At 42.5% G+C, this 24,242-nt stretch overlaps 2 protein-coding genes across 5 annotated transcripts in view; one reads left to right on the plus strand and one right to left on the minus strand.

Moving 5' to 3' along the window:
• Nucleotides 1-748: 748 nt before the first annotated feature.
• HABP2 (hyaluronan binding protein 2) lies at nt 749-22,165 on the plus strand. Its single transcript, XM_058810264.1, has 13 exons — nt 749-867; nt 9,073-9,109; nt 13,968-14,102; nt 15,168-15,275; nt 15,687-15,803; nt 16,129-16,248; nt 16,894-17,065; nt 17,500-17,588; nt 17,718-17,949; nt 18,840-18,985; nt 19,324-19,458; nt 20,978-21,123; nt 21,989-22,165. Exons 1-13 carry the CDS (start codon nt 799-801, stop codon nt 22,163-22,165), a joined length of 1,683 nt encoding a protein of 560 aa, XP_058666247.1. The 5' UTR covers nt 749-798.
• Nucleotides 21,458-24,242, minus strand: part of NRAP (nebulin related anchoring protein) — a 49,729-nt gene continuing 46,944 nt past the window's right edge. For all 4 annotated transcript variants that reach the window (XM_058810263.1, XM_058810261.1, XM_058810262.1 and 1 more), the window contains one exon: nt 21,458-23,851. In XM_058810263.1, the coding sequence (XP_058666246.1) occupies nt 23,750-23,851 (102 nt within the window). In that variant the 3' untranslated portion in view covers nt 21,458-23,749. The remainder of the gene's footprint in view (nt 23,852-24,242) is intronic.

The raw sequence follows: 24,242 nt of genomic DNA on the forward strand, positions 1-24,242 counted from the left end.
ATCACATTCAGGACGGGAAATTTTTAAGCCCTTGGGATTTCACTGCTTTCTTCCTTATATTTCAACATGTGAACACTATTTTTATCACTTTCTGCCTTTTCAGGTTCTAAACTGTCTTGGAGAAAGAATGGTCACTTCATTTGTTTTTGTGACATGCAGCACAAACAATATCTGATCAGCAAAAGTTTGTCAGCATTTCTGCTACAGGGGGTTGTTTATTCTTGCAGAAATTCTCTGATTTCCTGAGTTGCTACCATTGTTACAAATGCTTCAGCCTCAGGACAATAAAGGTTACTCAAGAATTTAGATTTTTTTATTTAAAAAAAAAGTCCTGGTTCTCACATTAGTGGAATAAATCTTGAGGACATGAACTCTGATTCACATTTGAAATTTAGAAAATAATCAAATAACACACTTTGATGCTCTTAAAAATCATATATTATGTAACAAGATCTCAATGTTTTTCAGGTGAGAGAGAAGTAAGTATGATTCATACTTTTTTCCAATTTAAAATAATAGATGAAAGATAATTCTAATACAAGGTAAATGCTTGTTTTTATTGTTAATTTAAACTGTTCCCATCCTTGTTACTTACTGATTTAAAACATTTGCCAGTGGTCAATACAGTGATTATCTGGACAGGATGTAATTATTTGATCAGGGCAATCTGTTGAACATTAAACAATATTTGAAGCACGGTTAATTATTTGCACTGAATTAGCTCAGCCTCAAAAGACTGTGACTCGTCTGAAAAATCATAAGCAAGAAGAAAAAACTAATTTCAAGAAAAAAACAAGGATGGCTAACAGTGCTTTGACACTTCAGGTTCTTCCACTGGTTATTCTCCTAGGGACCACATGTTTGGGTGTGAGTATGTTTTTATTCTCCTTTTCTTTCTGTGTGGTAGCTCTGCTGTATCTGCATTTCAGGCCACTGAGGTGACCAAGTTAATGCATCATAAGAGGGGAGCCCCATGGGTTTTTTTTGAAGCAGACATCTAACAGTGTCTAGGAATGGCTCTCCTGAGTTTACTGAGTGGCCACACCACTCCGGGTGGTCTGTGGTGGGGAGCATGGTCCCTCTCCTGGCCCTGGGCACTAAGAAATGCTCCAAAACCCTGGGCTGCAGCATGGGCAACTCATCTTAAAATCATAGAATGTTTTGGGTTAGAAAGCACCTTAAAGATCATCTTGTTCCAATCCCTTTGCCATGGACTGGGACATATTCCTCTAGAGCAGGTTGCTCAGAGCTCCATCCAGCCTGGCCTTGGGTATTTCCATGGATGGGGCATCCACCATCTCCCTGGGCAACCTGTGCCACTGACTCACCTCCCTCACTGTAAATTTCCAGTCTTCATTCTGAAGGGCCTAAATGTCTGGTTAAACAGGTCAGGTAGGCCCTGCCTTGGCAGTTTTGCAAACTCTTCTGTAAAAGGTAGAAATTCCCTCAGCCATATGTTTTGAATGACTGAATTATCGTTGCTGCTAATGTGGGAGGAAGGTTAATGGCAAAATATTCAACACAGCTAGGGGTGACCAGAGCTCTGCTCTGGCAGAGCTTGATATACTTTCCTACATCTATTCATCTCCTCTTTAAAGAAGACTGGAAGAATGACTTGTAATCAAAGGAAAGTTAAAAGTCAGTTTAAAAAAAATTTCTTTTGTTCTTCCAAGCAATCAAGTAGATTTTCTCATGAAGGAATCTGAAGTTCTTGAAAACATCTGCTTTCTTAGTGACTTTTCCTATGTGTACAGGTTCATATTTACTGAAATACATTGCAAAAATTCAGATGTTGACGTGTTTAAATTGAATTCTTTGGGAAAAATATATAGTGAGGCTGTTTAATGGATTTTTTTAAAGTCTGGAATTTGAGATCAGTGATTTTCATAACTCAGTAGAGTAATTAATAATTAGTGTATTACCACGACCCATGCCACACTTGGTCCAGTATGGATGCAGGATCTTACTGAGGGGATCAGCTCTAGGGTACTTAAATGCCAGTTTTACAGACTTTGTGGAAACCCCATCTAGTACCAATAAGCTCATCATGAATTGGGCAGTGGTAATTCATGCTCAGTTAGGAAGATATGGGGCCAGTCTTAGACAACATGAAGTTTTGCCCAGATTCTTTCTAATGAGTCCTAAGTGTTAGATTGATTCAATGCTTTGACAGTCTTAATCTAACTTTGCTTTAAAAATTGCTATGGAAAATGTAGAGTATATCTCCCCCTGCCCCTGAAAATTCATTAACATTGCTGAAATGCAAAAGCAATTCTGCTGTCACTGAAAAGCAGCACGACAGAATATTCAGCAGGCTAGTTTTTAATAAAACATGCTTTTTCTTCATAATTAATATAACAAGGTTTTCTGGCTTAGCACTTGGCATGGATCCCAGAAAAAAAAAAAAAAGAGAGAATGAGTTGCCATGATGTGACCATTGCATGACAAACAAGTTATGAGAGGATATATTTGTCTTAATGATTTATCCTGAAGAAAAAGTTGCACTGAAATAGCTTGAATGAAAAGATAATAGATGCACTTTTCTGAAACCACAGAAAACACTCTAAAATTACTAGTTTAATCCTTTTCTAGAACTATCGTTTTTATTTAAATCTGTTTTTAGAAGTAATAAGATGATTAACAAATATTATTGGTGAAATATAGCAGAAATCAAACATGGGTTTAAGCAGTAGTTCATGCTGAGTCAGTGATAATCGAACAAGAAAATACTTGGGCATCCATGGATCTGACAGGTTTGGAGCAGAATCCGAAAACGAAAATTTTCATTCAGTTCTTTCATACTACCTGAAAATAAACTGGTTCCATCTGCATGAATGTGTACTATTTCCATAAAAGGCATAAAGCTGCATGGTGAGCACTGAATTTCGTCCTTTACTTTAGCATCTGTGTTGCAACTGCACCAAAGATTGTCTTCAGACATGGCAGGTCTTCTTGGGTTGGGTTTTTTACCCTTGCTTTTCATTCCACTTTTGCCCAGCAAGATACTGTAGTAGAAATGTGCCTGCCATCAAGGTACTGTATTGTTAAGTATTTCTTAATTAATTTATTAATTCAAAGAGAAAGCCAAAGAACTCTGCTGCAACTGAGCCTATCCTCAGTTATCCAGACTTGTACTGAAGCAACTTTTCTGGAATGCACTCAGATTTGAATGCCATGCTTAAATGTTGTGCTGAGTTGGGCTAGAGAAGTCTAGAATAGGACAATAGGAAGTTGGATCCCACAACACTCCAGTGACAGCTCTTCCCATACACCAGCCTGCAGCTCCCACTTAGCAGTGCTCTAAAGTGATTCAGCACATGTTTGCAGGGAAAAAAGTTATTTTTAAATCTACAAGTGTTCAGATCAGGCCTTTTCCTTGTATCAGATATCCCTGCAAACTCACCATCCCTGGCAGCAGGGAGGAAGGCTTGCAAGGGTCAGAGTAGCAGAGGTGGCTCTTCACTGAATATTTTGGGACTTCAAAAAATTGATGTCCACTTAGTTGTGATGGAAAGTGTTTTGAAATCACAAGCCTTGTCCAATCCAATAACCAAGTGCACTTAGTAGTGGAAAGGGAAGGATAAAAGTATCACATTAAGATCAAACAATTGTAAAAAAGAAACCCTTATCATAAGGGCCTATGGAGAGCTCTTGGCCCACTGTTGCCAGCAGTGCAGGTCTTTCCTTGCTTCAGGTGCTTGGAGACCGACATTTTGGGGTGTTCCGAAGTCAAGTCTGTCTAACATCTTTTTCTGACCCCCAAGGGATCCATTCTTGTTGTAAACCCCCTCTGCTGCTTCCCTTACCCTCACTGCAGGGCTGCACCACGCACACAGGGCTTCACTATCTGCTGTGCTGATCACTGTGAAGAGAAGCGAATGCTGCCAAGCCCTCCTGGATTTGTGGCCCATAAGGTGTAATGCCCTTCTGCAGTGCTCTCCTAAATTTACCTGATGCAGCAGGAAAGCAACAAAGCCCTGGGAGCGCCCCCAGCTAATTTTGCACGGTGCTCTCAGAGAGGGAAGCGTTCCTCACTGACCCCCCAAGGCAATCAGCTTATGCCCTGCAGCGTGCAGGTTGATATCCCGTGTAACTAAAGGGACTTAATGACTTTGCATAAGCTTTAAGTCTAGCAGTATAACCTGCATTCCCAGGACTGGCTGCAGGAGTGTTTGATAGCACAGGCACTCTGTTGGTGTGACTAGCTGGCTCCTGCAGCCCCCTGAAACACATTTTGTAGCTTCCCTGTGCTGTGGCATCCTAGGCTGACCCCATTTTTCACCTGGGAGCACGAGTGCACTTCAATCACCAGTGAGCTTTGAAAACATCCAGCTGCTACCAGGCCACCACTCACAGAGCAAAGATTAATTTGGAAACTTTGATCTCTTGGAAAATGGGAGCAGGTAACTCCTGAGCAGAGGACCAAGCTGGTTTCAGTGGTGCCTCTGAAGGGTCTTGCTTTTTTTTTGGATCCCTGTGGGTTTTGTATGAGTAGCTACCATGGGAAAGGTTCACCACTAAATAATCAGCAAAATAAAGATTTAAGTGTGAACTTCTCTGGGTACTCTGGGACTGGTTGATAAGGAGCACACCATTTAGTCTGATGCACAAATTGCAGTTCAGTGTGAAGGCAGGAGATGTCTTGTTAGAAGTGAAGAACTCAGAGGCTTTGGTGGAATCCTTTCAGAGAATGGTTTCCCAGGCTAAAAACACAACATGTGTTGCATGTGTGCTCCAGATGATAATATGCCCTGCTTTCATTATCCTGCAGCCATGGCCTTGGCTGAGAAATACAATGTCATTGCTGGAAAAGCCACTTTCCCTTGAAGTTCAAAGACTGTCACTACCCAAGATGGTTGCAGGCAAAAATCTGGCCGATTGTAAGAGCATCAGAACTGTCGATTCCCTCCTCCTTTGGCAAGCAGCCCAGACAAAGGTTCCTACTGAGAGCTGTCAGCAGGATCAAGGGGTTCACTACGAGCAGGCAGTAGCTGTGTCTGCCCTCGTGGCTCCTTCATGGCTTGTGTCACTTGTGGATGGAAGTTGATCAAATATCCATCTTCATTCTCCAGTTCAACCCCATCCCACCTCCTTCATGGCTGCAAAGCTGTGACTGCACAGATGAACAAATGAAAGCATAATCTTTGTTTTTCTGCCACAGAGGCCAGTTCATGACAAGTTGCAGGAGAATTTGCAGGACTTTATGCAATTGAGTGAAAAAGCCAAATCCTACCAATGCAGTTTCATACTGGAATTCTTATAGTGCTTTGTTGCAGAGTCTGTGTATGTATAGTGCTAGTTTTTGTCTCTCTTGCTACTCTGTCATGCAAGCTTGAGTGATTTCACTGTTTTCTCTGGAAGTCTATTTTGCACACATATAAATTCACATCATAACCCTGAGTTGTCACCTTTTTGCTCTCCTTCTCCACCTGCTTTTGTGTTTTAGTGATTCATTTTTACTGCAATAAGAGGTAGCAATAGCAAGACACAATAAACAGTTCAATTGCAGAATGGCCCTGGCAGCCATAAATAACTTCCCTTGAATTTGGGGCCAAATCTTCCTGGGTTTGCTCAGAAAGAATTGCTAGAGATTAACTGGACATTTTTGTCTGAGAAAGAGCCATAGGATTCCATCCTGAGATAAAGAAAGCTCATGGTTCTGTCATTCCTGTTCGAATCTATTACATTTCATTGGCCTCTATTTCTTTAGGAGTTGAAATGGAAACATTGCATGTATCATGTATGTGCAATGTAATTAGTACAAAATCTATTTAGCAAAATTTTCAAGTTTCTTTTTGAAGAAATGAACTTTTAGTGAAGTGCTAATCTTTACAGTGACAAAATACAACAAAGGCCAGGTGAAATTAGGATATTTTGATTTTCGCAATTTTTGTCTTGGAGACCTATAAATGTAGTTGGCTCCATAGTCAGCAGTGCACTGTACCTATGTAAAATGTCCTTTCTTTTTTTTTCTTTTTACTGTTTGGGGGTTGTTGTTATTTTCTTTCTTTCTTTCTTTCTTTCTTTCTTTCTTTCTTTCTTTCTTTCTTTCTTTCTTTCTTTCTTTCTTTCTTTCTTTCTTTTTTTTTTTTTTTTTTTTTTTTTTTGGTAGGGTTTCTTTTTTATGAGCCTGAAGTAGTAAAATTTAAAATTGCTCTCTGCAAATTCTTCCAGCTCTGTCCCTCATCACTGCAGAACTGCTATGAACAGAATCCAGTGGTTTTATTCCCTCTTGAGAGAGCACACAAAGTATCGGTGTTGAGCTGCAGCAAGGAGACCGTTTGGTGAAACCAGCCCACGGTCCAATTTCTTCTCCCCCCGCCCCCCTTCCTTTTGTTCAAATCCTGCTCCTCCTTGGGCTCAGTGTTGCACCTCGTCGGAAGGACAAGATCCTCCTCTGCTGGCCACGAGCAATACGGCACTGCAGGCAGGAGGCCCTGCCTGCTCTGCCCCTGCCTGCCTCCCTCCTGCAGCCCCCTCCTGAACGCCCACCCTCTGCACCCCTTCTTCTTCTGTATCCATCTCTAACATCCTGCATCCCCCATCCTGCATCCCCCATCCTCTCCTGGAGGGGATGAAGGGGAGAGCTCCAGCACACAGGAGGGAAGGAGTGAGCTCTTCCTCCTCCTCTGCTGCACACCACCATGGCAAGCTTCAGGCCATGAGTCAAAAAGTGAAAATTTGGCCCTCTCCTGGCTAGCAGGGGTGAAATTGCTTCAAAACCAGTGTGGGCTGGTGAGTGGTCCAGGGGACCCCAGGACAGAGGAGAGAACTCTCCGTGCTGAGAAGTCAGCTCTGCCAGAGGTTTTGCCCCCTGTGGCTCTGCTGCTGCAGTTTGTGACAGGCACACGAGGAGGGAGAGCTGCAGCACAAAAGGAGATGCAGGAGCCTTCAGTAAAGATTGTGTTTAACTCCTGGACTCTATGCTGAGTGCTCCAGAAGCCTTTGTTCCCAGTAATATTTATATTGTGGCAACAGAGTGCTTTCATCCAAAAGCAGGAATCAAATTCTGAGACTCAGTCACCAGCCACCAAGCCATTGCCTGCTCTGAAGTGTGATACTGTAAACCTGCACATTGATGAGGGCACCACTTTATTGCAAGAGGGAGTTTAGGGTACCTACCTTTCTGTGGTCAGCTCTACCCATGTTTGGACAGAGCAGCAGATGAATAGCCTAGGAAAGAAAGTAGTGTAGCACAATGCTGCATCATCTCTCATCTTTCATATTTCCTCGGGGTATGAGCATTGTGAAAGTGATCTCCACCCTATAGCTGGGGAAACTGAGGCACAGAACAGCCTGGTGCTCCTCACTCTGCCTGGGCTGAAACCCTCCAGCATTCCCTGGAGTGCCAAGGGCTGCCCCCAGTGCAGGGACAAGCTCACTCAGTCAAACCTTTCAGAGCCAAACCCTTTCCAACCCCATAAGGCAAACATGACAGCCGGGCAGCACAGAGAGCTGGAGAGTGAGATGAAATGTTTCTTGCATCATCCTGCTCCCAGTGCTTCTTCCTTGTTCTTTGTTTCATCAGATCCTCCAAAAGAGAAGAGTACACTTGCAGAGTTTGTTTTGGTCTGTGTTTATGGATGAATGCTATCACTAATTGTAAATAGAGCAATTAGACCTTTGCTTTATGTGGTCTCCATTGGGGTCTGGCAAAGGATCTGACGAATGCTGTACCTGCACTCAAGAAACATATACACCAAGGACAGAGCTTTTACAGCCTTCTCATTTACCATCATCTCCACACTCATTCAGGAGGGGCAATTGTGTGAGGATGTGTGTCCTTCCAGCTGCAAAGGATTTAGTTCTGTATGTGTGTGGCTCACTCAAATGCACCTGGGAAGGGGCTCTGCTGAGTGGCTCAGGGGACATTAAAGTCAGTGGGGAAGGGGAGAACTGGAGTTTCTGTTCTCCCTGGCTCAAACACAAGAGGGATGCAAAGGCGCCTGAAGCAAAAGTTCATTTATATATTCCAGAAAACATTCACAAATGTGAATTCTAAGCTTTTTATTTTGTCCTGTTTCTTATTCATTGCTTCTGATTCATTTGTTCTTAGTCTTAACCAGCATTATCTGAGAATGTCTCTCTTCAATGTATAATGTGCAAGTAAACAGGGCATATATTTACAACTAATTGTATCTGTAGCAATATAGAGGTGCACATAATAATTGCATGTGTATGCTGTCTTTGCTATGTGTGTTAAATTGTTTGGAAATGCATTTTACTCCCTAAAATTATGTGAGGGATGAAGAATAGCACTTCAAATCTCCTTCACACCCACTGTTAGGATGTGTATCCTCACTGCAGGCAGGTAATCCTGTCCTCAGCTGGGATTTAGAGCAAGAGGAAAAGCAAACGGAAATTGTCACGCTGGGGATGCGTCCTGGTGTAAAGTCAGTGCCTTTCCTTTCAGACGAACCTCACTCACACTCTTCAAAGGCTAAGAGCTGTTTTCCTTCTTCTTCTGTTCCCTTTTGTTGCTTGCCCTTGATCATGAGCCAAACAGGAAAGGCTGGAGCCCCACATTGGAGGTGGGACACAGAGTGCCAGAAATATTCTCCTACATCCAAAGATTGTTAACAGCCTTCCAGCTCAGGGGTCCAGGTCCCACTGGGCGCACCAGGTGTAAGGTCCTGGGCCGTGCTGCACTGCCCAACATCCACTCTGCCATGCCCAGGCACCGCCCAGCCTCCAGCTTTGGCAGCCAGCTGGAGTGTGGTCTCTGTCAGCATCTGAGAAGTTGGACAAATAATCAGTTTGCCACCACCTCATAAGCAAAGAGGAAACTTAACCCATTCAGGTCATGTTTGCCCCAAATCAGACCAGCCCAGCAGCTTAGGTGGTATTCTTGGAAAAGCCAGACCTCTCTGGTGGGTTGTTGACATTTTGTTACCCTTTTGAAAGAGCTCTAAAAATCTAGGTCAGTTGGCTCCAAAGTGTGTGTGGGGGGGAACAGCCTTATCTGGATGTCCAACATTAGGGGCAAACAGAACTTTGTGCTGTAAGCAAAGCTCTGTGCTGGTTTCCGTTTTAACCAGAAAATGACTCTCTGACCTTTATTATCTCATGCAGGCTACCCATTCTTTCCTCTGGGCCAACACGATGGAAGGTAAGTGGTTTCAGTTTCATCATTTCAACTTCTGCCTGCCACAAAACTGAGAGGCTGGCAACCTGGTTCATCAAGACCCTTTCCTAGTGCCCAGTGCAGAATTATTTTAACTTCATGATGAGCCTTTTTGTGCTTAAAATATGGTCTGTGATCAAGTAGAAAGTCTGTTTGACTTTGGACAAGTAATATGGTGAATGCTTTCAGACCTCCATGTGTGCTGCAGGAGACAGCAGTGCATCATGTCCCAGCCAGGAGTGTGTCTGACACACTGCAAACAAAAATAGAGGTACAGCAGCAGTACCAACATACAGCTGATCCCAGGGTTCTCCTGGACCACACCTGCAATTCTCAATTCTGTCCCAAACCATGACTTTTCTGCCACTCTCTGCCTTCCTGTGCTTTGGGGACCAGTAGGTGACAGTGGCCAATGGTCTGGAGGAGAGGTCATGGTGCTGGGCTGCAAACCTCACAGAAGGATGAACAAAGACCATAGTTGGGGATCAAAACTGGAGGTCAAATAAATGAAGGCTGACTTTCCCCTGCAGCATGCAACTAACTGTGGAACTTATCTCTGCAAGGCTTTGCCCCAAGTGCTAGAAGATTCAGAAACAAGCCCATGCAAGTAAAAATCGTTAAAGGCTGTGTCGCATTAAGATGTTGATAAGGGAAAAGCTGTGATGAATATTGTGTGAGGATGTGTAGGATGTTTGAGGATTTGTATATCCTTTCACAGTCTATGTGGGCCATGTAGAAGATTATGGTTTTATTAAAAAGTTCCGTATTTTTGCAGGTAAGCTCTGCTCTTTCTTCTCTTGATTTCAATGGCTGAGTTTATAATGCATATCTAATTAAATATCACAATAATTTTGCTGATTTTCCTTCAAAAAAATATGGTGAATGTTAGTATACCATTATTCATTTGCATTCCTGTTCATTTCAGTGGTATTTGGGCTTTCAGGTTAAACCAGAAATCTTATCTCTCATACAGCAGTGCCCAAATCAATGTTGCTGTTTTGTGTGTAGAAAACAAATTTCCAAATCATTTTTATGTCTGAGCTCAGTATTTGGGCTCTGCAAATATTTGATCACAGTCATGCACTTGATTCAGGGTTACACAGCCTTGTGCAAACTGGTTGATCTGCCTTTTGATGGTAGCTTTAACAATTTCTTAACTCATTCCCTGCCTTATGGTGCATGGTCCTTACATCTGTCCCCGCACTGTTCCCACAATCTTCTTCTCCCCATCCCCCTTAAAGTTTCCACTCCTTCAGCCATCACGATTCCCCTTCACCCGCATCCATCCCTCTGAGGAAAAAAGTGCTGCAAAACTGCTTTTAAGTAACAGCCACAAAACTATTTGAAAGGCTTTCTGGCTTTGTTGTTAGCTGGTCTCCCTTCTTTCTGAAGCTGCAGCTACTCCCAGTCACAGCTTGCTTGGAAGGGAGGAAATACTGTGAGGTCTCATCTCTGCAGAAGTAAATGGGGAATATCTCATTATTTAAAATACAGTCAGGATTTCAGCCTCATAAAAATAACACTGCAATAATCTCAGAGCTGGGGACAAAAAGTATTTAGGGGGGTGGTAGGAAAACTCATCCTGCTTAAATTAGGCCAGATTTCAGTCAGTCTCCAGAGGTTCAGAGAGCTTGAATAAATGCTGGGTACTTTCTGGCACTCTTGATGTGTGTTGGTAATAGGCTTTAACTCTGCACATCACTCATCTTGACAACTGCAGTCCAACAAAGTTACCTCGCAATTCAGGTCACCCGATGGCATCCTAATGCATCACTTTCCCACTTGGAACATTAGTCATCACTTGATCCAGGGAAGGTTTTGAAACCAGTGTGACTGTCGGCGTTGGGGTATCTGTTCTCTCCGTAACAGAGAGCCCGTGTCAGCTAATGAACAAGGGGATATTGATCAGAAATCCATCGCTTGATTGACAGCTCTTGGCAATGTGAAAAACTGCAGATGAAAGCTTGCACAGTTTAAAAGATCACCCAGACCTCAAAGCTGATTTGAAGCTTTAAAAGTCAATCTCTGTCTATCAATTACGGGGGGATTTTTTGTACTACACAGAGGAAAGTTATTCTTTGAAAATTTGCATGCAGGATGTCTAATTTAATTTCATGTAATAGTCACATTTCAGTGACAAATGTCAGATCACTGCTTTTTTAAGCATGTTAAGGTTTTCCAGCACTTACAAAGAACGAACACTCTGATTTAGTAATATGTTTAAATCAACCAGTGTATCAGACTTTGTGCTTTAATTATGTGCTCAGATAAAAAAAGTGTTGTTTTTGCTTTACTAAACCTATGGCTTGTTATGAATAATTTAAAAATTTGGAATGGGAGCACTTCTTAAATAAGAGATGTGGAAGCCAAATAGTTATTTAGTGTCAAAACAGTGATAAATAAGAAGACATCTCTTAGTTTGATATCATATGCCCCAGTGAGGGTTTTCTGGTCTTTGTTTTTCATTGCTCCATGCAGCTGGAGCAGCTGGGAGGTGGGAAATATCACTCATGTGACCTGGAGGAGCTATGTCTGTTTCTCAGTTTCATGAAGAGGAATAGCAATGGGAAAAGCAGGGACGCTGGTCATTTCTCAGATCTGCTGCACTCTTACATTGCCTTGGCTGGTCTCCTAGGTAGTAGCCTCAGCTTCCTGACTCCCATATCCACATGGGGGACAGGGTACCCAAAAGGCTTTGCTCATGTCTTCTGAGCCCTTTCCACATGCACCCTGAACTCCATTCCTTGGCCATTAAATTTCTTGTAATGGTAATGCCAGCCCTTGAGGGGATTGCCCAGGGTTGCCTGCTTTACCTCAGCCCTGGCTACCTGAAGCTGCCCTCCTCAAGGGCAGCTGGGTGCCAAACTCAGCAGGTGTGCTATAGCCTCTCCCAGAACTGCCCCATCAGTGTACATGGGGGATTGTGCCCCCAAACCTTGTGAATTACATCTTGGCCATCTTGTTTACAGAACAGCTGAACTCAAAAATCATTCATAACCTGTCAAGTAATTACATAAGTATTCTTAATAAATGATTAATCTGTTGCTGAGAAATCATGCCAAACAAAAGTCAAATTACAGTAGTGTCATTTCTTAACAACACACACAGAGCAGTTGGCTTAAAAACCAGGGTAGATTATTCTGCAATGGCTTAGCTATTTGTCCTCATTCAGGGCACTAATTTTTCCTCTGTTGACTCAGGAGAGTCCTCTGTAAAGCATGGTGGCATGTTTGCACTGTGCCTTTCTCAGCCGTTGCTCCCCTGTTCATCCTTCATAACTTTAAGCAGGTATATTTTTCCATAAAAAGGGATACCCCATCCTTCAGACAGCATCTGTGGAAAAAAAGCCAGAATGCCCCTCTAAGATTCTGAAAATAAACAGGGGATACAAAATCAGACTACTTCAGACAGTTCCCTCAACCTCAAGTCGTTTGCAAAATCTCCTCTCCAACAAAGTGAACTTGGAGGCTGCATTTCAGGCAAAACTTCCTTTTTGTTTTTCTTCCTTAACTACATCACATTAATTTTAATTTTTTTCAGTGTAGACAATGTCCTTATCTTTCAGCAAGATCCTTCTGTTCCTCAGCAAGGCGTACACTTCTGCAACACTTGCACATAGTCGAGACTCGGCTCCTGTGGAAATAATGAGCTGAGGAAAAGGAGTCTTGACTTGACATAGCAATAAATGAGGTGAAACTTTCCTCTATTTTTTTTTTTTTTGTGAGAAACGAGAGTTGGCATGTAGGAAAAAAAAAAGAGAAGAAAAAAAGACGGTTCTATTTTAATATGAAATATAAAACACCCATTGTACAAACGTGGAATTTCTTTCTTTTTTTCAGAAGCAAAGAAAGAATAAAGATAAAGGCTGCAAGTGAATGAATGAGGAGAGAAAACTAAGATAATGCAGTCGATAATCAGTTCAAGGCAAAGCATTATCCATGGGGCCATCGGTCCGGCCCTAGGGGAGAGCTTTTTAAAATGTCTCTGTACGTAGCTTAGCTTTGCTCATTACCATAGCTTGTCTTTGAAACACTGGAGTGGCTTCCACTGGCAAGAGCTGTACCTGTGGCAGGAGCCGCCAGTCCACTTTAATCAAACACCCCCTGTGTGGTTGGCAGAGCCGCGCTCCCTGCAGGGTCCATGAGGGCTCCGGCCCCTGTAGGCCACGGCTGCCAAGGCAGGGATGGGCTCCTCAGCCAGCACATGGCTGCAGTGCCAGGCCCTCACTGTCAAAGGCTGCTTTGTGGGTGAAAAGTCACAAACTCGTGCAGGTGGATGACTCTGTCCCCCCAATTGCTCTTGGGATGGGACTCTGTGTCCCCTCACACAGCAGGGCCTCCATGCTGGGGAAGGCCATGCCTCATTCTCTGCAGCAGCGGTGATAGTCAGCAAAGCAGCTGGACAAAGAAAATCTCTTCTTCTTATAGGAGCCTAAATCTCTTTTTGTGCTGGTGCCAGCCTTATTGTCAGTCCTGCCTGTGGTACCACACTCCTTACGCCTTTGCCTGGAGACCCTGGCCTGCATTCCCTCTGGGGCATCCTGGCTGTCACCACTGGAGCCACCTGGGCAGCCAGAGCCCCAGTGCCCCTCAGGAGCATCCTCGAGGGCAGCACTGGGGCCAGCTGTGCTCAGGTGAGCTCTGTCTATGCCGAGGAAGAGCTGAACAGCATCTTTGGTCCTCAAGATGGTTACTAAACCCACTGACATCCCAAATCAGCTGAAAGGGAAAAGTACTGTCCATCTCAGGAATAACTTCTTTCACAACTTGTCTCCTTCCAATTTTAATTCCTGTTCCAGTTTTAATCCTCTGTTCTTTCACTCTCTTCTCACCCCTCCCTGCAGATGAGACTGAGGACTATGAGAACTACGAGAACTACTACTATACAGAAGCAAATCAGGACACCAACCTCCAGCAGGAGCTCTCGGAGGAATTTAGCTGGATGGAGACATCTGTAGGCGACTTCACTTACAGGAGAGGTACCTGTCAGGGGTGGGCAGGAAGGCAAGGAAGGGGTAAAATCTCAACCCCGTGCTTGAAGCATGAGTGTGGCAGGCCTGGCTGCCAGCCTGCTCTCGAAATGCCTGCATCAAAGGGATGAGTTAGGAGAATTGTTTGCAATGTTCTTCTTTGTATTTCCCTTGTAAGGATCCTGTGTTTTATCTCCAGGTTTCACAGGCTGGATTCTGATCATGCAGAACATTTCTGATTGCTACTACAAAAAAGCACAGGCTTATTTGTCTATAGACACTGTAAGATGTAATTGCTGTTTTCATGGGATATATGTTCTGTATTTATGCTAGGAACCAAATGTAGAGCAGGTTTTTTCTTTTTTTTTTTTCTTCTTTTATCAGTTGCAGACGTTTTATTTCATTTTCATTTTTTGTTTTGCTAAACTTCAGGAGAACAGGAAAGGATGCTAGAGATTGCTCAAGGGACTCAAAATGGGAAGCCAGGGAAGTTGCCTGTAACACTCTCTCAGTTATCCCCTGGTACAAAGCAGCAGAGCTGACTTTGGACTTTCTCCAGTACCAATTGCTCCTGGCAGCCTGAACTGCAGTGGAGATATTAAGCACTGTGTAAGGAACAGCACATGAGTGACTTTAGCATGTGCCAGCTCCCTTTAGGCAAGAGCCACCCAGAGGTTTGGTAGAGTCCAATGGTAGTGGTGGCTTTTCCAGAGGAGACTTAATGCTATGTTCTGAACAGGACATTGCCAAATCCACATCACTCCAGACTCAGTCCATGAAGGCAGACTCAGTCCAGAGACAATGCCACAGAGACAAATCTATCTCTGATTAAAGGAAGGAACTTGCCCCATTACAGCTCTGTAATAGGGGGGTAGAGGATGTCCAGACCCAAAGCTATGAGCCACTGCAGCTTGAAATAAACTCCTGTGGGTGCTGACTTGATGCACAAGCACAGCACTTGTTACAGAGGATGCTGTGCCCAGGAAGACAGACTCTGGCAACCACAAAATGCAAGAAGAAAGAGCATGTGATGAAGGTTGAGATGCTGAAAGATCTCCATCCTTACCTCTACAGACTCATGCTACTCCAGCCCCTGCAAGAATGGTGGTACGTGTGAAGCCAAGGGAAGTGACTTCAGCTGTCACTGCCCCAAGCCATATGGTGGGACTACATGTGAAAAAGGTAATGGCTCTTTTGCTAACCTACACTCCTCATTTTGGCAGGTAATGCTATTGTTGCAACTTTATAAACCCACTGTTTGTTGAGCTGAGTGCTTGAACAGCCCGGAGCACTCATGTCCATAGCTCTTAGGACCTCATCCAGGCCAAAGTCTGTCCAAAGAGCATCCAGTGAAATAAACTTCAGGAGTGCAGAGAGTGCTCCTCTATGCCCTGCAAGGTGGGCAGTGGGGAGCTGCTCATTGGTTTTTTGCCATAGATGCTGCGAACAAGAAGTGAGACCCAGAGTCCACATCTGCCAAATGAAAGCTTCCTTAGAGCATCAAGGGAAGGAACATTCCTGTGATCCCTGCAAGGGCACAGCTCCTGTGCACACACAAATGCTGATGATGTACTTTATGTGTGTTTTCCACAGTGGAGGACATGTGTCTGGAGAAGAACTGCCACTTTGGTGACTGCCTGATTACATTAACCCCACCCTATTTTAAGTGCAGCTGCAAGCCTCCCTACAAGAGACCCTCCTGCCAGCGTGGTGAGCACTCAGCTGGGCACGAATTGTGGTGGGGACAGCACCATGGCCAGTCTGCAGTGGGAAATCACTCACTGCAGAGGGTGGTCCTGCCCTAGAAATGCTGCTGCTCCCATCCATCACTGGCCAGTGATGAGTTATGCTTGTTTTGCAGGGTGGTGGTTCAGTCATTGGTAAAACCCCCAGAGATATGTGTTTTACAAGATTTCATGAGAACTTAAAGCCAACAGGCTGAGTGGGAGCTCTCCCCAGCTTCCACTGGGCATGTGAGTGTCTGTGTAGTGTTCAGCACATTGACAAGGCTGTTCTGTGTTTTCCACATTGACAGCATCCAAACAGTGCAGACCAAACCCTTGCAAAAATGGAGGCACCTGCATACGGAACAGATACAGATCAAAATTCACCTGCAAGTGCCCTGAACCCTTCAGAGGGAGATTCTGCGAGATCGGTATGTCACAGCCCCTCAGGGGGAGGAGTGAACCTCCAGGGAGCAGGGGCTGCTTCCCCCTGCAGCCAGACCATCTGATGCTATTGCTGTAGCATCCTGTGGTGACTTCCTGTCACTGCTCCAAGAGCCTGACTACACTGGGGCACCGGGGACCTTGGAGAGAGGGTTAGGGGAAGAGGCTGACTTCTGCTGCTACTTCTGGCAAAGGGGCTTGAAAGAGTTCCCATCTTGGTGTTTTCTAAGTGTGCTTTGGCAAGGTCCCACTGGTGCGTGGTTAGTGAGGTCCAGAAGTCCTCAGAGGTTATACATCACAAAGAGAAGAAATGTCAGGATTTCCTTAAACATTCAAAATCTGATGTAGTAAAGATGCCTGCCTGTTTGCCTGTGACTCCCCAGGCTGAGGGGACTGCTTCTGATGAGTGACATTTAAAGTCAGTCAAGGTAGAAGATGGACAGATGTTGGGACATTATTCGAATTTCTGGCCTGTGCACAATATGGAACATAATTACTTGGTCCAGTAGGTACTTTTGATCCTCCATAAAATGAATGTAGGACAAGGAAAGGAAGGAAGAGGAACCACTTTGAGCAAGGAACAACACAAAAGTCATTTTCATAAGTTCATTTCAGTCATTTTCTTTCTACAGGACCAAATGATTGTTATGAAGAGGACTCCTCTACTTACAGAGGTAGAGTGAACCAAGCAGAAAATGGCAGGACCTGCCTGCACTGGAATTCCCACCATCTCTTGGACCATCCTTTTAATGCCTTTATGGAGGATGCTGACACACATGGCATTGGGGAACACAACTTCTGCAGGTAATATTTTGAAGACGCATCTGTAGAGGTCTGTATCAAAGAGATCCTTGAGGACAAACTGCTCATGAATTTGAGAAACTAATGGTGTTAAAATCTTGCATCTTTTTAGACACTACCTGCCCATAAAATACCAGAATATTAGAGATACCTTCTCTAATCATGCTGATATGAGGCTTCCAGAGCTGCCCTCTTTGTTTTGAACCAGTCCCACATTTTTCTTATGGCTAATATAGGGAATAGACATGGCAATAGTAATATGGCAGTACTGTATGCCTTGCTCAGGCATCTTCTTTGTCAATCTTATGAAATACTATCTTTTGTTGATCTCCCATATGGGAACATGAAGCTTCTCCCTTAGAATCCTCAGCTCCTTCACTAGTTTCATGGAGATTTCCCCATTCCTGCTGGCTGATTCTCTCAACTGTTCCCTTCAGGAATCCTGATGAGGATGAAAAACCCTGGTGCTACATCAGGAAAAATAATGAAGTGGATTGGGAATACTGTGATGTTTCACTCTGCGCAGGTAAAGAATTAGAATCAAGTGATTTGGTAGCACATAGGTGGTCTAGAGCAGTAGGGGACTCCCTGCTGCTTAACTCTTCCAGTCTGATATTAACTCTGCATTATACATCTGCTGTCTCTTCCAATGCAGCTGAAGAGACCCCAACAGAACCCCCTACAGACCCCCCTGAAGTATTCCAAACATGTGGACAACCAGAAGTTCGTAGGACACTCAAGAAGATTTATGGTGGATCCAAGGCTACACCTGGAAAACATCCCTGGATGGCATCTCTGCAGATACAGACTCCAGATGGGAATAAACATTTCTGTGGTGGAGTGCTAATTAAATCATGCTGGGTTCTTACTGCTGCACACTGCCTTGAGTAAGTGCATGTCCTGTCATTATGGTAGACAAATGTATAAAAATCAGGATAGCTAGTAAAGGCAGTTTGGTATCAAAATTATTTGCAATCAAATTAATTGCTGGGAGTCAAATTGAAAGGAAAACATATATGTGGACAGAAAAAAAATAATACATGCATAAAAATGTTTATATACTTGAAAATGGTGCTTGCTGAAATAACAAACTTAGGCACCACTTAAATAAAATGAGCTGCAAAAAGTTGTGTGACAGGAAAAAAGGAGGAAAGTAGGAAGATTTTGCAATGTGTAAAAGAAGAACTCTATGCAAACCTCAGGAGATATTGGGATGCCATAAGCAACATCACCTATTACATCAGAATTAAGTTCTTCAAAACAGTCAAAATATGTGTGTAGCTTTAATTTTTTTCCGTGTCAGCTAGCTTAGAATACTACATTTCCTCCAACATTTGTATTGAATCAGTTGGAAACCACCACCCTAGTAAACAGGTAAATTACACACTGGAAATAATTTCAACACATATAATTTTAAATATACTCAGACACTGGCAAGCAACTCTACTGCCATGGCTACATGAGCTGCCCCTCGTCATCACTGCCACAGTAATAGACTGTGTGCATGCTGCTACTCTGCCCTAAAAGGGAAAGAAAATCAGCTTAATTACAGCTGATTGCAGGTTAAAATCACTTTATTTCATGACTGCAACAAGTTAAGAGAACATGCATTTTCCAATACCACTACTTTCCTATCTAAGCCTTCCTATAATGATTTTAGGAAATCTTCTGGCCAAGCTTTACAATAGAAAGAAATATCTTGAGTTCCTGTTACTAAAAGTGCACCCCCACTGATAAAAAATGTCCATACATTAAGGACTTTTTTTTTTTTCCGCAGAAACCTAGAAACAAAGATCCAAGTAGCCCTTGGCAAACAAAACCTCAAGAAGAAAGAGGATCATGAGCAAATATTTGATGCAGTGGAAGTAATTTTACATGGCAAATACAGAGAGGAGACGGGTCATGCCCTATACAATGATATTGGTAAATCCTTTATTTGATACTCACATGGCTCACCTCCAACCTTTGTTGTTTGAAGTGCCTCTCTCCCACCAAAGTGAATGTAAAATTCTCATCGATGCTATGCTCTGCAAATAATCAGGCCAAATTTTGACTTAGACCTGCTTGAATCTCGGGATGTAAATTGTGATGGGCAGACAGAAGTCACTGCTCAGGAGGAGCCAAACAATGGGAGCAGGTCCAGCATAGGCAGGCAAATGGGAGGTTGGGTTTATGCAGCTTGGCATGGTAACAACTGCTCACAATAGTTAGGGATCAAAATTAGCTCCAAATATTTTTGTAATTGTTTATCTCCTCTCCAGCACTGCTTAAACTGCAGCCTGTTGATGGTTACTGTGCAGTGGAAACAAAGTATGTGAAAATAGCATGTCTCCCAGACTTCTTCCTTCCTGCTGGGACTTCCTGCTTCATTGCTGGATGGGGTGACACAGAGACAGGTACTTGTGGGCTAACTGGATTTTGGTGGGTACTCTAGTGGCAAGGTGGGCTGCTACTTTCAGTAGCAATTTCCAGACACAAATGAGGATCTAGACACTGGTGAAACCAAGACAGGGAATTAAAAAATAAATTCAGCTAAGCCATGCCACACAAATTACTCATTAGCAGAAATCTCTAACTGCTAAATCAACCAAACCTGTTAGAATTCTGATAAGATGCCTGATGAATTTTTTAGCCTGCCATCCAACTCTCCATGTCATGGTTTTATCTGAAGCCAGCTACAGAAGCAAAGAAGTATCAAGAGAGGCTATCATATAGCTTGTGTGTTTCAAGACAGCACCAAGAAAGACAGGAATTTTCCAGCCCATTGGATAGGTTTTCCAGCCCATTGGGTAGGATAAAACTTTTTGGAAGCAGCATCTGGACCCTCAGATGTACTGAAAAATAAAAAAAAATTTCCAAGCTTTTCAAATTCAACCAGCTCTATCCAAAAACCTTTCTTGCCCATGGTAAATCCTAAGGGGAGAAATTTTTATGCTTAAAAAATGATAATGGCAATTTTCTGAAAGATGCATTTTCTCATGTTCTGATTGATATTTTGCTGTGAAGCAGCAGAAGGAAAACCTGTCACTGAGGCTGCAGTAGGAGTCCTAGTACTTAGTGACTGAAACAGCCTAATACAATCCATGGGACTGAACTCTCCCTTCACATAACTCCCATTGAAGTGCACAAGAGACAAGTGTGTTCATTTGATCAGAATGCACCAACAGAATTTAATGGACTTTTTTTAAAGCTCCAAATAAAGTCTCTCTTAAAAGGGTAAGGGGGATTTTATGGCTTTTCCCCCCAACAAAGAATATCAAGTACCCTGTACGTGTTCAAACTAAATGGCTCCTTCTATGAGCAGAGCTATTATTAGCATTTCAGGAAATCACTGCAGAAATGGAATATTTCCTGAAACTCAAGCAGAACCAAACTTATAAACCACCTTTAATTATCTACAGATGTAGTATTTTGAAACTAAGGCTATTGCCTTTAGATGTCAAGTTATGTCTTTAGATTCACTGTAATTAATCATTGCCCTTAAATATTGTATGATTTTCAGTTTTCATCTGTTTCATTAGCTTGCATGTTAAAGCATCTAATAGAACCAGTCTGAGAAGCACTGAGCAGCTCAAAATCCCACGGGGACCTCTGGGAGCTGCAGAAAACCAGCACCTTGGAAAAGCAGGATTACACAGAGAGAGCTGATTGGAACCAAATTCTGAATACCTGACTTAACTTTAATTTAGACAAACACTCTGTCCTGACTGAAACTTCATGCTCCAGCTCATTGGAAGCACATTATTTCAGCCAGATAGTTCTTTCCTTCCCAGGCTAGAACATGCATCATCCCCCCTTCTCTTCCCCCATCCCGTTTTTTTGCCCAGCAAGCTTGTATTTTGAATAAAAGACAAATTTTGAATATGACAGGAATGAGAAGAAAGTGACTCCATTTTTTTGGTGCACATCCTGTAGGTGGCCCATCCAATCAGCTGTTAGATGCCAATGTCAGGCTGATTTCACAGAGGAAATGCAATGAACCCAACTTACATCAAGACAAACTGGATGACAGCATGTTTTGTGCAGGACGTCTTCGGAAACCCGGAATTGATTCTTGTCAGGTGTGTGGCTTTTTCTGTATTTAAACACTATTTTTTTTGTGTAAAGAGTCAGGCTGTGCAGAACTTTGGCAATGTGCTGCATATGTACCTGTTCTCACATCAGTTTTTCAACAGCCTTTCTGCAATACCCTTTGAGCTGTACATCCTTAGAGCTAATATTGCCAGTGTCACCTACAGGCAGATCTGTGGAATCAAGATACTTCTGAGGCAGTTTATCATAATAACATGAAAACTTGCTCCTTTTGTTTTTCCTCAGTTTTGTTATGGCCTCTACCTTGACTGCCAATTCTAATCTGATTTTCACTATCAGAGCTAAGATTGCAAGGAGTCAGTATTGATGATTCTCTTTATTACAGCTAACACAAATGTGAAACAAGTTCATACTTATACCATTGAAAGGTAGGAAACAGTTTGGACAACAATTTCTAAGGTGAAAATTACCACTGTAAAGCATATTTTGCAATAGAAATCAGAAACAAAACAAAAAAAAATGCAAGTAAGCAACTCAGGCTATTTTGAGGAGTGTGAGACAGCTTGGGTTTTCATTAATGCCAGGGATCCCATCTTTACCTTTCTGAGTTCAGGCTCTGAATTCCTGATACTTTCACACCTGGGAAATTTCATATGACCTTGTCAGATTTATGTCACAGACTGGAAAAAAATTAAAACTTACGGCCAAAAAGTCCGGTATCATTTGACCTGGTCACAGAACTGCAAGTCCACTTAGGGGCTAAGCAGCATCTGATGGTACATCTGTCAGAAAAAAACCATCATTACAGCTTCAAAGTCTTGTGATGAGAGAAGCATTCTGATTTTGGTTACTATTTTGCTTCACACTTTGAACATGTGTGCTTTTCTTCCTCAGGGAGACTCTGGAGGCCCACTGACTTGTGTAGCAAATGGCTCCTACTACGTATATGGCCTTGTGAGCTGGGGAGAGGGATGTGGGTTAAAAAACAAGCCAGGAGTTTATACCCAGGTGACAAAATTTGCCAGTTGGATTAAAGCTGTAATTCAGGATTCATCAAGGTCACGTCAGTAGGAGAGAGCTTTGGAATGACAAATGGTAAGTAAGATTGAGAGTTTTACTGGTTTTATTCATTCCCTAAATGCCTCGTCTTTGACAAAAAAGATGGCTGATATTTTCTTATGGCCTACATGGGGCATCCTACATCACCATCTTGAAAATAGCCTTAAGAGTGTTAGCTAGAATGTCAGTGACAGTTTTTCTGTTGTGGGCTTTGAAATAAGCCCACATTTTTTAGCTGAACAGATCAGAAAGTAAAGCTACTCCATTTCTTCCCCAAACAATGAAAGGGCCTGATATGTTTCTAGATCTGCTTTTCAAGCTGTGAAAATTCTCCCAGCTCAGCTGCTGCCAGACATTTCCTCTTCTCCTCATGCTCCTCTCTAACATGTGTTTTTTCTCCACTCATTGGACCCTGACACCTCAAAGCTATCGGTGTGTGCGCTTAAAGCCAGTACCATTTTTCACACACATAAGAATCACCATGGGGCTGAGTTTGCAAAATTGCAGCCATTGGAATTTCCTGAGGAGAGAGGATCAGTCAGGATAATTATTTTTAAAAGCATTTTGTGAGTAAATAACTACAAATTTTATTAGTGATGCATTTCATATTGATAAACCAAACAAACTTTCAGTGCTAGAATCACCCACTTTATTCCTGACTGGAGAATAATGACATGCTATGCTCCAGATCTACAATGGTTTATATGTCCTTAACCAGTGAGAGCTAGTAGTACTAAATGCTACTAAAAAATCTGTCTAAAGTCATTGGATAATTTGAGAGTTCTCATAAGATGTACCTGTCAGATTGTGTAACTTTTGCCCAATGATTCTGCACAGAAATTTGAAAAACAGGATTGGTATTAAATAAGGATATAAAGAACAGACTTGTTTGTGAAGAGCCAATTTCTTAAAATAGTGATGTCATTCTCACTTGAATTCCAGGGTTTACAACCTTCTCTAAGCAGCTACCTAATCTGTCAATAGCTGCAAAGAGTAATTCTGAGTTTTTACTACTGCAAAGAGTAATTCTGATTTTTCACTTGGGAAGATTTGGAAAAAAACTGAAGAACTGACTGTGACCTGAATCCATCCTGATAGTCTAGAACAGATTCCCTGAGTCTGCTAGAAGACCTGCCTTTGGCAAGTCAGTGATAACTTTTCTCCCACTGGCCTTTGACTCGTTCATCTCTTAAACCACCTGAATTGTGCTTTTGTATTCCCTTAGGTCAACGGTGTCAATATTCCAGGAACATAAAAATCTCCAAAAATTACAAACATGGAATAAGAGTCACCTGATTTATTCATTATAAATTATTTAATATTCTACCATCCATGATACAAAGCTGAGCCTGCCAGTCATCTAGTACTAATTTCATTTACAGCTTTAAATAAATAGCAGAATCTGTAATACATTCAGTGAGAAATTACAAAGTATCCACACAAAATTAAAAAGATCAGTTATAAATTGCAATGTTTTGGTTACCTCTTAAACCAAAAATTCTTAAATGCCATCTATTGTGTTTCACATAAACCTGAAAAAGCTACAGGATTTGCAGGACAAGATGAAAATCTATTTATGTTATGTCATGTTTCTGTTTACTTCTGATAAAGCTGCATTTGCCTTCTCTTGACTTGCAGAATTTCTGAAGCATCAGGATTGACTCCAGCTTGCTGAGATCCTTCTGTCCCCAACTGGTCCTGTAAAATCACAATCCAAAAAATTGTGAAACCTGCCAGTGGATAGGGGAGGGCTTAAATTATTATTCTATGACAGTATTTTCAGATTAAAAATTACACAACTGGCAAAAAATAGAGGAAAATCTAAATCACTGTTCTGCAGAGAGCGGATTTCTGCTGTGGAGAAGTGCAAAAAATGGACCTGTTCATGTAAGTTAGATACCTCACATACCAAAGGACAAAATGTGCTCAAGTCCTGGTTTCTGTTTTGAAATCAGAAGCAAACCAGCAAACACCTGAGTTCCACATGGACTGCACACCTGTAGATTTCCCTGGGACCATAATTATCATACCTTTGACTTATGAAGATACTGCTACTACTCTCAGTAACAGTGGCTCCCACTGCCTCCAT

The sequence above is a fragment of the Ammospiza caudacuta genome, chromosome 9 (genome assembly GCF_027887145.1).
Source record: "Ammospiza caudacuta isolate bAmmCau1 chromosome 9, bAmmCau1.pri, whole genome shotgun sequence".
In the NCBI taxonomy this organism is placed as follows: Eukaryota; Metazoa; Chordata; class Aves; order Passeriformes; family Passerellidae; genus Ammospiza; species Ammospiza caudacuta.

Bases quoted from the DNA above. Each gene is read 5' to 3' on its own strand.
- HABP2 (XM_058810264.1), top strand. From the start codon at position 799: ATGGCTAACAGTGCTTTGACACTTCAGGTTCTTCCACTGGTTATTCTC. The intron at 17,589-17,717 runs GTAAAGAATTAG...CTTCCAATGCAG, and splicing joins TGATGTTTCACTCTGCGCAG to CTGAAGAGACCCCAACAGAA. The intron at 21,124-21,988 runs GTGTGTGGCTTT...TTTCTTCCTCAG, and splicing joins CCGGAATTGATTCTTGTCAG to GGAGACTCTGGAGGCCCACT.